Source organism: Pararge aegeria, chromosome 4 (assembly GCF_905163445.1).
Source record: "Pararge aegeria chromosome 4, ilParAegt1.1, whole genome shotgun sequence".
Classification (NCBI taxonomy): Eukaryota; Metazoa; Arthropoda; class Insecta; order Lepidoptera; family Nymphalidae; genus Pararge; species Pararge aegeria.
In genome coordinates, this window is record NC_053183.1 from 16,462,723 (window position 1) to 16,475,204 (window position 12,482).

General features: G+C 34.2%; 1 protein-coding gene across 1 annotated transcript in view; it reads left to right on the top strand.

The window, feature by feature from the left end:
- Positions 1-8,083: 8,083 nt before the first annotated feature.
- Positions 8,084-12,482, top strand: part of LOC120637550 — a 30,372-nt gene continuing 25,973 nt past the window's right edge. Inside the window, exon 1 of the mRNA XM_039909375.1 lies at positions 8,084-8,120. Coding sequence (XP_039765309.1) covers positions 8,084-8,120 — 37 coding nt within the window. The remainder of the gene's footprint in view (positions 8,121-12,482) is intronic.

Consider the following 12,482-nt stretch of genomic DNA (forward strand, 5'->3'; position numbering starts at 1 on the left):
TCCAGACTCCTACCAGACCAGACCCCTACCAGACCAGACCAGGAATCGAACCCGGGACCTCCTACTTAAATTCATAACGCTCACCGTTGCGCCAAGAAGGTCCATAGTGTGAAATAAATAATAAAATAAAATATAATCCAGTGATGACTACATGTCAGTGTTCATTGTAAGTATTTGTTATTTACGTAGGTTTTTCTTTAGCCAAACAGACCGTAGTGAACGTGGCTTCTACGTGAGGTTTTATATCAAAATTAAAAAAAAAATTGTTTGCTCTAGTGAGACGATTTTGCAAACTCTTTATTTATATTACTCTTTATTTTAGTCTAAATACAGTTTTATATTAATCTATTAGTGCGGTTAATATACGAACCGTTGTGCTGAGTTTTCATTTTCTTTTAAATGTGGCTTTACGTTAATGAATGCAATTTGGTCTCGTGTCTCCAGTATCTTGTTCGTATCTGGAAAATAATATAAAAAGCTAAGCTAAAAAACGTATAAGCACATATTCAGTATAATTATTAAATGTACTCCTAATTGAACTCCTAAAAAGCTTAAGAGTCAATTGAGCTAAGAACTAGTTTTTACTTATATTACGTCGGCACTGTGAGATGGTCTTGTTACAAATATTACCCATTTATTTCAGACCATAATCCTCGTAATTTAAAGTTACGTAGATAATTATCAGGAAAAATGTTCTTATTAAATTAAAAAACACAGTTAAATGAACGTGTTTATACATGTTCATTTAACGGTGTTCATAATTGTGTGTAAATTATGACCACAAAACGATATATATTTATTATCATTATATAGGTAATCCTAATTTACAGGAGAACGTTAACGATAAAAAAGCTTAAGAGTGAATTGAGATAAGTACTTGTATTTAATAATATTTCGTCGGCACTGTGAGATGGAATTATTACCCATTGATTTCAGGTCAAAGTGACCGTTGTATCTTCGATATTTTAAGTTACGTAATAAAATGATAACTGTCTGGAAAATAGTTCTTATTAAATTCAAAAACACCGTTAAATGAACATGTATAAGTATGACCACAAAACGATATTATATATTTATTATCATCATATAGGTAATCCTAATTTACAGGAGAACGTTAACGATAAAAAAGCTTCAGAGTCAATTGAGATAAGTATTAGTATTTTATTATATTACGTCGGCACTGTGCGATGGTCAGGTAAAAAAATATTACCCATTTATTTCAGGACAAAGAGACCGGTGTATCTTCGTGGCTTTAAGTTACATAATAAAATGATAAACATCAGTTCTTATTAAGTTTAGAAACCACGTTAATTAAAATAATAAAGTTACAAGTTAATAATATGTGGTCATACTTATACCGTTAATAATAAGGGTATAATATAACCACAAAAACACCTAAAATCAATAATTATTATGTTCTTGTAAGTGACATATTTTTATTACGAAATACTTATTTATTTACTTTTCTTATCCGTGTTTTTTGTGCCTCTAAAATTTATTTTCTTGGACATGTTTTAAGTTGTAGTGTGTGTAACTTATTACCAACTGCCACTGCTTGGTCAATTTCTTGATGATTATTGATGAATAATATATGAAGCTGTCGATCATATTTGTCGACCTTTCCTCCATTTAAATAATAAATTTATTGTGCCCTAAGCTTAAGTGATTAAGTGTCGGTTTGTATGTAAAATTATTATGAACAAGGCTTTGGTTATGGTTTTGTTCTATTCATCTTTTACCGAGTTCAGGATTTTCTGGGATAAACACGATTCTCTGGTTTGTATGCTCTCTTTATCTTTAGCTTAATCTTTTTTTTTTTTTTTATAGACGAACGCTTGACTGCAATTACACCTGATGGTAAGTGATGAAGCAGCCTAAGGTCAACCTTGCCTAGAAGATGCCTATTCACTTTTGATTTGAAGGTACTCATATTGTAGGCACTGGGGAAGACGGAAGCCGGAAGGGCATTCCAGATCCTAGCGGTGCGGATCAGAAACGAAGATGCGAAGCGCTTCGTTCGCGTCCGCGGTATATCAACCACGTTCGTTCGTGCACATTCGTGTTTTTATCGTTAATCAAATATTGAATGCAGTGCATTGTGTTCAAAAACAATGAAAACGCTTCGCGCACGTTCACTTCACACCCGCGTTATGTTGCTAGCTCTCAAACTTGCCCCATTTCCCCATTTTATGGTAAATTTTTAGAACATTAAAAGTAAAATAACTAGTGTCAAGTGTCGGTAAAACAATGGAGTGAAGTGACTAACCGCCGGTTCGAGTAGCACTACTAAAGTGGAGTGGTTTTTGATGCTTCTATATTAGTCGGGTACACGATTTCTGTAAGTTCTTAATTATGTGTTTAAGCTATTAAAGGTATGTACGAATGTTATCCAAGTATTCTAAAGAACTTTTCCTTGTTATAAATTGCAATATTTCGAGGGAAAATATTCAATTCTCTCTCTCTATGGTCGTTCCTTCATCACTGAAGATCGTGGTCCTGGTGAGATCTCAACTTCGCGTTGGTAAACTGTCTCCATCGACTTCTGTTGGAGGCCATTTTTGCGATTTGATAGAAGCGGTCTGAATTTGATTTTTTCAGCTGGTCTGCCCATCTTGTATTCAATTCAGTAAACTGGAAAATTCACGAAACACACCGATGTCGAGCAAAATAAAACGTGTTTTTACATCGTTATAAAATATAAGACAGTTAGTTTTATGCTTGACTGAGTATATAAATGTAGTGCAAGTGGTTCTCAAGTCAAGCCTCAAAACCACAACGAGCTCTTAAAAATACAACAACAGACGTAAACAACCCTCGGCAGCTCTTGGTTGGTTTCTATCTCTTGTTTTATATAACGTCATATTTAGATGGAGGGTGGATGGATCTATATAAAGATAAAAGTTTGATATTTTATTTATCATCTATTTACTTTTGAAATGAAACTTATTTATTAACAATCCAATAATGTTTTAGACGAAATCTTTTCCAGGACCCGTCACGTTGAGCATTATATCGTTACACGACAAAAAAGATAGATAAAACGTACAGATAATGAGAAAGAGAGTTATACATGAGAGTATCATGAGTGACGTATACGTGAACAATTTGTAAGCACAAATACGACGCCACGGGAGTGGAGCAAATAATTATAAAATTTAATTTTAAGAACGCGTCACGTTAAGTCACTATTCGTTGCATGAGAACATGAGATAGATAATAAAGATAATGACAAAGCTATACATTGTGAGTGACGTACATGTGAACGAATTATAAGTACTACGAGACGTACCACGAGAGTAGCGCAAAAGAAAGTGACGTATATACCTAATACAAAGCAATAGAACAAGATATACTCACGTATGAGCGTGTTATATTTTCATGTAAGTGAGAATGCGATGAACATATAAAATATATGAGTAATAATTTGCTTTGACATAATACGTCGTCATAGGTACGTCTTAATTATTAGCTCCATTATAAAATATAGTATGTTAGAAAAGTTCACACAAATGCACATTTTATTAGTTTCGCATTTTATTTATTTACTTATCTAAACTCTTTATTTTTACACAATTGCACAGTTGGGAAAATAAAGGACGTATAGAGAGAAACACAAAGACTGGAGCAGAATACAAAAGGCGGCCTCGTCGCTTAGAAGCGATCTCTGCCAGGAAACTATTTTTTATAACAAATTACCGAATGAAATCATTGAGATGTCTCTCAATAAGTTCAAAGTTTATATAAAACGTAAGTTTACAGAAACATCCTATTATAATGTGTTAACAAATTTAATTGGTGATAACAAAAAAAAATACCCGCCTAAGTTTGTTGTGGGCTCTTTGAACCTAGACCGTTTGGAAGCGGGCGCGTTTGGAACCCTCGTAGATTTATGTTTAAGTTGGCGAACGGAGTTATCAACATCCCCTTACAATTATGTAAACATATATGTATGAACACTTTATAAGTGCCTGTGAAAGGCCTACATGAATAAAGAAATTTTGAATTAGAATTTGATTAGGACGACAAAAGCGAGAACAGATAGATGGTGTAAAATTATTATAAACCTACATTTAAATAACTACATACGAATACATAAACAAAAATTACAAAAAATAAAATATATATGAAATAAATATAAAAATCATAAACTAATATGATAAGCTATATTAATAAACTAGCTGACCCGCGCAACTTCGTCTGCACCTAGAAACTAATTGCAGCGCTACGTACTAGGTGGACCTATTTTATTTCCAAACTATGTTATTCGCGGCCGTACGAGTTATTCTATACCCGTCGCAACTTCTTAGCGATAGGTTCAATTTGAATATTTTAAAAATGAATTTGCATGTATATAATCAAACTTAATATTTATATTACTTTATTTCTTTCGCATTTATAATATTAGTATTTAGTAGGATGATGACGCATGCATTCGATCGTTGTCCCATATGCCTCGCGACTTGCTGTTATCTGAGAAGAGTTATGTCCTTTATCTCCGACAATATTTATCAGATCTTTATTAAAATTAGACAGAACATGCTTGACTTTCAAATAAAAAATTATAAAAATCGGTTGAAATTTACGCTGTGCTATGAAGTAAAATTGATAAAAAATTGCATCCCATTTCCCGGAGGAAACTTATTGTTTATCGGGATAAGAAGTATCCTATATGTTGACCCGGTATATCAGCTACCACTATACCAAATTTTATTTAAATCCGTTCAATTGATGCTCGGACAGGCAGACAGACAGACGAAAATTAAATAAAAATCCGTTTTGGACTCAGTGTCGATTATAAAGCATCCGCCGGTGAACATTTTCAAAATATATTAAATGTAAAGAAATCTTCCAGTTACAGTTTTATTATAAGACGGAGAAAAACAAACCAGTCGGCTTATTGCGCAAGATACTAAGATCTAAGCGATAATTCCATACTATAAATATCCGCTTAGCTTAAGTGGCATACCGGCCTTATACCCTTGTCAGTTTAACTTTAATTTGAAAGTTACCAAAACACTTTACTTGCAAACTACCGAATCATTCGACATGTTCCTGACTTGCCAAAACAACTTTAATGAAAACATGTCACAATGAGTTTGGTACCCAGGTGGAAGTTACACCACACTGTTATTTACATCCATAGGATAATAACCCCTATTTATATAACCCAACAAAGACAAAAATGTTGTGATACGTTTCGACGTACAGAATTTTCGTGAGAACGGTATAGTAAAGTATGCTTTAAACAGTTAGTAGTTCCACCTTGAGGAATAGTCAGGTGGTAGATTTTCATTTAATTGTGCGGGAAGATTAATGAACTTGTCTCGACACGACAATGTACCTAGTTCATAGTGTATCATGCATTGTTTAATGTTTTACATTGCGTAGGGAAATTTCATTGTAATAAATGTTCATTACAGTAGTGAAGCGTGGATCAGATCAGTGGGTAGGACTTCGACTTCACTTTTGGGGGCCAAGTTCGAATCCCAGAATGCGCCTCTTACTACTCTAAGTATTAGGCTATTACGATATCACTTGCTTCGACGGTGAATGATGATGATGATGATGAAGTGATCAACACAACACAATAGTAAAAACACAAGGAAAACAGTAATAGTACTTAGTGCTAGGGTGCAAAGGCGGCCTTATCTCTTCTGATCTTTTAAAGGCAACCTGAGCGTACGAAGCCGATAAAAAAGTGGAAAGTGGTAATGAAAATTTTATGATCCAATTAAGTACGATCAAAGAGATTCGAAGCGGTGATAGCGCAATGGGTAGCAGCTCGATTTGACTTTCGAGGGGCCGGGTTCGAATCTCAGTACCTCTAAGTTTTCTAAGTTATGTGCGTTTTGAAAAATAAAATATAACTTGTTACAATGGTGAAGGAAAACATCGCGTGGAAATCTCCATGCCTGAGAGTTCTTTATAATGTTTTCAAAGGTGTACTGAGTCCACCAATCCGCACTGGGCCAGCGGGGTGGACTACGGCCTTAACCCCTTCTCATTGTGGAAGGAGACCCGTGTTTTGTAGTGGGTTGGTAAAAGGTTGATGTGATGATGAAAGAGATTTGATCATTAGCACATTTTAAATACTGGATACTCTAGGTAAGTGAGACGCTGTCTGCATAATAGGAAAACATTTAAGCAGTCAATTAGGTTTGAAATTGGAGCCCGTGTGTTTAACGATTTGAATATCATTGCGTGTCATTCAAGAAAATTATTTGGTAACTAATAAATATCTTCTATCTTAACTAATAAATATCTTCTATCTTACTTTACTTATGTTTTAATTTTAAACAATAAATATTGTTCGTTTAAATTATTCAATCTCTTCATTTTCGTTTTCATCAATAATAAAGTTCTAAATTCAAAGGTTTACTATAAAAACAAAGGCATTATTCGTCAAACATTTAAAAACCATTAGCAGTTGTCTCAGAGATTTACGGATCGATAGAGAGGCTAACATTTTATACCAAACTGGTGATCTGTCATGTCGTTGTTTCAACCGATGTACCTGGAACTAGGTACTTTGTTCTTCTTGAAGGTGACGTCTTGTTATTTCTACACACTAAAAAAAAGAAAACAGCAATTGCTGAGTTATCGATAGAATATATGCATAGTCACTACACATAGATAGGGTTAATGTTTAAAATGTGCTAAAAAGGAGATCTACTTGAAATAATCTTTTTTTGACTTCTTTAGGTAACATAACTTGGCGTGCGTGACCATTAAAAGTTTTACAGGTATATAAAGAGCATTTATGCGATTGTTTCTAACGTATTGAATGCTTAGCTTTTTTATTAGAATCCGTATTGTAAATTAGATATACTTAGCAAGAGAATTGTAAATACCAGAAAGTAAGTAAATTATGAATTAAAAAATAACAATGTTACAAGCACCCAGCTGGTTTGACACTCAAATTCGGTATTTTGTAATAAGATGCTTTAACTGTTACAAATACGAGTAACCCCTGTTACAAATATTTTTCTTTGCGAATTATTTTTGTCATTTGTCTATCTGTTACTAACATAATTTTAAATATCTTTAACACTTGATCATAAAACGCCCAACCTATCTGTATTTACGAAAGAATTAATACAGGGCGGTTCGAAACAACATTTATCAAAACATGCTACTGTTGTTTATCATTTGCATTATAGTTTATAGTTTTTAGAGGTCCATAATAGACATCCATAATACAACTGAAACCAAATATTAAAAGGAAACTAAAATCTATTACTAGATGTAAAATAAATGGGAGATCTACTTCATTTGTGGAAAGTCTACTTCATTCATGATTTATATTATCCCATTACTGGCCCACTATAGTGCACGGGTCTGCTCCCGCAGTGAGAAGGGGAGAAGGGTTTAAAGGGCTGTAATCCACCACGCTCGCTCGTATAGGTAAAAAAATAATTAAAAAAATTAAATGAGTACTTTGGTGTATAAGAAGCATTCTATATGAAGTGCCAGCGGCGCGGTACGGCGGTATAAAGTTAATAAATTACGGTCGATTTATGCAGTAAAAAATAATATTCGAATACGTACTTAATCAAATTAAGTTGCTAATTAAAAACGTATTATTTTTATCGCTGGTAAACATCAACTATTTTAAATATAGCCTACAGTTACTGTAGATCGGATAGATTAAAGCTGACGTCGATACTCGACGATTATAAAATCACTGTGTATAGATTTGTATCATAACAGAAAGATTGCACCCTGCAGGTACCTAATGATTTTAGTCTCATATGTAAATTTGCGAGCTATCAAACATAACGCTGAAGTAACGTTGAATCTTTCTTAGTGTCACCATCATCAACCCATTACGGGCAAGACTACTACCGGGCACAGTCTCCTCTCAGAATGAGATGGGTTTAGGCCGTAGTCTACCACGCTAGCCAAGTGCGAATTGGGCTTTGTATGGAATTCGGTAATTAACTAAGCCCACCAAGGCCTGGGCTTATACGAATTAGAACAAGTACATTGACTCAAATACGTCGTAATCAAGACAGTAAAATATAATCATGAATGTACAAAAAAGTTGATAATTTGTATCATGTTAGAAACATTTTCACCTAAAATGGAATTCCCCTCGATCCACCAGAAACAGGAGCAAGGTACGTGTAAGTTGATTACTGGTTTTTCTTATTTAAAACTTTTGTAAGGTTTTTAAAATAACACCTCAAAAAGAAAAAAAATGTTTGAGCCGTCACGAGACGCCTGGCTGATATGAAACATCGAAATGTATATGCATAAAAGAACAGACAAGGACAAGAATCAGATATGGCATAATGAAAAGATAAAGCATCGTAATTTTGACCAGTAAAATAATGTCTGTTTATTACTTCAATATGCATTTTTATTAAATACAAAAAAAAAACGTATTTTTTTTTATTTATTTGAAATCGGGGCAACTCAATTACGTATATATATATATACTAGCCGTTTCCCGCCCGCTTCGCTGGGCGAATTGAAAAAGGAAATAAATTACATTTTATGTTTCATTTTTATTTTATTTTTTCATATTTTTATTATTCTTCCTTTTTTTTATTTTTGTATGAACATAAATAGGCCCCGCGGATAGAACTGTAAGCATCGATATTGTTTAGACTTACTCAAATTCCAAATTCCATCGATTTAGCCTGTATCTTTCATCCAGGTGATTTTTCTCACTAATATTCATTGTAACTTTCAATGTGCAATCATTATAACATTTCCGTGCCTTTCTTCCAAAAATTAATAATAATTGACATGAAGAAAAAAATTTGAAATGAGCATTGAAAGTTTAAGTTAATTTCATTGCAAGTCTCATATGTGAAGTTGAAATCTGTCTAGGTTCAGGTGCGACGAATTTTCTGTTAACTAAAATTTTCTCCGTGACATCAATTTTTTATAGAAAATTAATTGTGCATGTTTTTTATGAATTCTATTGGAATAAGTAACTAAATTTCTTTTCCACATCTCATGTGCTTGAAAAATGCATTCATTTTAATCTGTTACATTTCCGCGATCCCGCAATAAAAGAATTCGGCGGTTATGTAGTCTGCAAAAGTAAAATGAATGTAAAATTCTTAGTCCGTTGATTGGATAGCTACATGTAAAGTTAAGTTTTTGAAACCTCTCAATGACTTTTTCTCCGCTGCCAAAAAGACGATTGTTGTAAGGAAATACACGAATATCCCTACATACACGAAGATCCCCACCAAATTTGGAGTCTGTAGAAGTTACAGGTTAGAAATAAAAATTTTAGATTTTAACACCCACCCCCGCAATTCCTGTCGGAAGTAGACTTTATTGAAATCCATTTTGAGATGTTCTTTATGTGAATAATAAAAGATTCCTACCATATTTAGAATTTTTAGAAGCTATATTTCGAAATTGAAATTTTTTATTGTTAACACCCACCCCCGCGAACCTTATTAGAGGTGATTCATTGTAAAATCCGCTCGAAGATCATTTTTATATCACTAATAGAAAATTCCTACAAAGCTTGTAGGAGCTTTAGCTGGAAAATTAAAAATATTAATTGTTAATACCCACCCCCGCAACCCCCTGTGGGGTGAGCTATCGTAAAATTCGTTCATAGCCTATTTCTACACCTCTTACAGAAGATTCCTACCAAATTTGAAGTCTATAGGAGCTATAGTTTAAAAACGGGAATTGTTCATTGTTAACGCCCCCGCAATCCCCTTTGGGGAATGAATTTCTTAAAATCTAGTCATAGCTGATACATAGCAAAAGTAATATTCCTACCAAGTTTCACGTTTCTAAGTCTTATGGTTCCCGAGATTTCGTGGTGAGTGACTATATAGATGGGAATTCTTCGATTATCATCGAAATTTTTAACTTTTTATCGGGCTTTTTTAAAATTTTCTTACATACAAAACTTTCTCCTGACAATTCTGAAGATAAAAAAAAAGCCCAATTGGTCTGGTAGATTCTTAGCTGAATGTAAAAAACCATAATCCGTTTAATACACTCTGTTGAAATCCATGAAAACAAAAGAATCAAGAGAAAATGCTTATCTTTTATTAGCGGGATAAATGTTCATAAAAGTACAACAGCAATAAAAAAATGAAGGAATGTTGAAATTCAAAAAATAGATAGCCATAAACCATCTAGGAAAAATTTCGCATCGAATGGTGGTAGTTTCATGTCGATACGATCAGTGGTTTAGGCGTGATTGAGCCTCAAACGAAGACCATTTTCATTATATATATATAGATAGAAGATAAGAGGCAAAGGTGACTGACTGACTGACTGATCTATCAACGACCACTTGACGGATCAGGCTGAAATTTAGTACACAGATTGTTATTACAATGTAGGCATCCGCTAAGAAAGGATTTTTGAAAATTCCAACCCTAAGAGGGTTAAATGGGGGATGAAGGTTTGTATAAAATCCTTCATTTATCGATATATTTTTCAAGGTTTAATTCCATGAAACTTTGATTTTGGTTTTCGATTAAAAATACCGAAATACGAGTTTCACATATTTTAAATATAATATAGGGGATGTTGTGAAAAATAACTGAATCAAAAATTTAACTTAACGTGAGCGAACCAAAAGCTAGTAATACATATATTCAATCATAGCGTGTGGATGCGTCGCCACGGCTTGTATCGCTACGTTAACAATCAGGTTTAAACTCGCCTATAGATCACACATCAAAAATCTACTTCAGTAGAATATTTACTAAATTTATAAGTAGGCAAACTATCCCAATGGTCATTAAGAATCAAACCATAGCCAATGGCGCATCGCGTAAGTCACCAAACGCATGAAATACTTTTTGTGTCAATACAATCCGATGACCGTGAGCCTTGGTCATCAGAAGCCTCTTTGTAACATAATGTCAATAAAATTATTTCTGTCTTATGAACATGGACCTATGTCGCTAGACGCGTGCAGTCCTTTTTGCGAGATGATGTCAATAGCATTACTACTGTCTGATGATCATGGACCTAGGTCACCAGATGCATGGAATCTTTTTTGTAACATGATGTTAAAAAACTACTTGGTCTGATGATCAAATGCCTAGATGAATCGTTTTGTCATTATATGGTGTCAATAAAACTATTTTTACAAGACGATTATGGAACTACAACATGATGTCAATACACGTGACTGATGATCGCGGGCCAAAAATGTCAAACGCAAGGGTCGCACATACATAGTCCTAATATAATGTGGGATTACTTACGGTTCTACCAAATTCTTGGGTAATTTATAGTAATACAATATCCACGCATTAATAAACGTTATTACTTACTTTTAGATCCAATAAAGCCGAAAAAAAATGGTTACATGGGACATCAACACGAACACTACAATGCTCGTCGAACGACTTTCCATGCCGCCATGAAGCTAACTGTTATTATAGGCCAGATATTTTCTCTAAATCCCGTGCTGGGAGTCTGGGCAAAGAATGCATCTAAGATCAGGTCAGACTCTTTTCCGAGGGCAATGGAATGCGGTCTACGGTGTCTTTTGAATTAACTTATACCAGAATCTTTAAAATATGAGTTACCATACAGATTCTTTAATAATTCAAATTCTTAAATTTTTATCAACTCATTAATTAGGGTTAATGCCGTAGTCCACTACGCTGGCCCAGTGGACGGAACGGACAGTGACGGACTGGCGGAATAGTGGACTCAAACACACCTTTGAGAACATTACGTAGGACTCTCGGGCTTGCAGGTTTGCTCATGATGTTTTCCTTCACCGTTGAAGCAAGTGATATTTTAAATGATTTATTTGACGGCCGACTGGCGCAGTGGGCAGCGACGTTGCTTTCTGAGTCCAAAGCTGTGGGAATCGAACCCACACACAGAAAAACCCAGACTATATACTTATATGAATATTCTAAGTATTTATGTATATTATTCATAAAAATAAGAATCAGTCACCTTAGTTACCATAACACACAAGCTACGCTTACTTGGGGGTAGATGGCGATCTGTGTATTGTTCTAGTATATTTTTTATTTATTTATTTAATTGCTTAATACGCACATACGGTGATAGCGCATTGGGTTGAAGCTCGACTTCTCTTTCGTGGGGCCTATTGCGAATCCCAGCACGCACCTTTATTTTTATGTTTTTATTATTTAACATGGCTTTTATACAATATACATATGACACTTACATCGTACTTCATTCATTAATGAATAAATATCCAGCCGCAAAGTAAGCGCAGCTTGTGTTATGGGTACTAAGATGACTGATAAATATTTTTTATGAATAATATACATAAATACTTATAATATATAGATAAACTCCCAGACACTGAAAAACATTCATGTTCATCACACAAATATGTGGGAACCAGTTGTGGGAATCGAACCCACGGCCTTGGACTCAAAAAGCAGGGTCGCTGCCCACTGCGCCAATCGGCCGTTCATTATTATACTAATCAACAATTAGTCATTTCTACGACTATTTTATAACGTATTTGTGTATTAATAAATATCTCC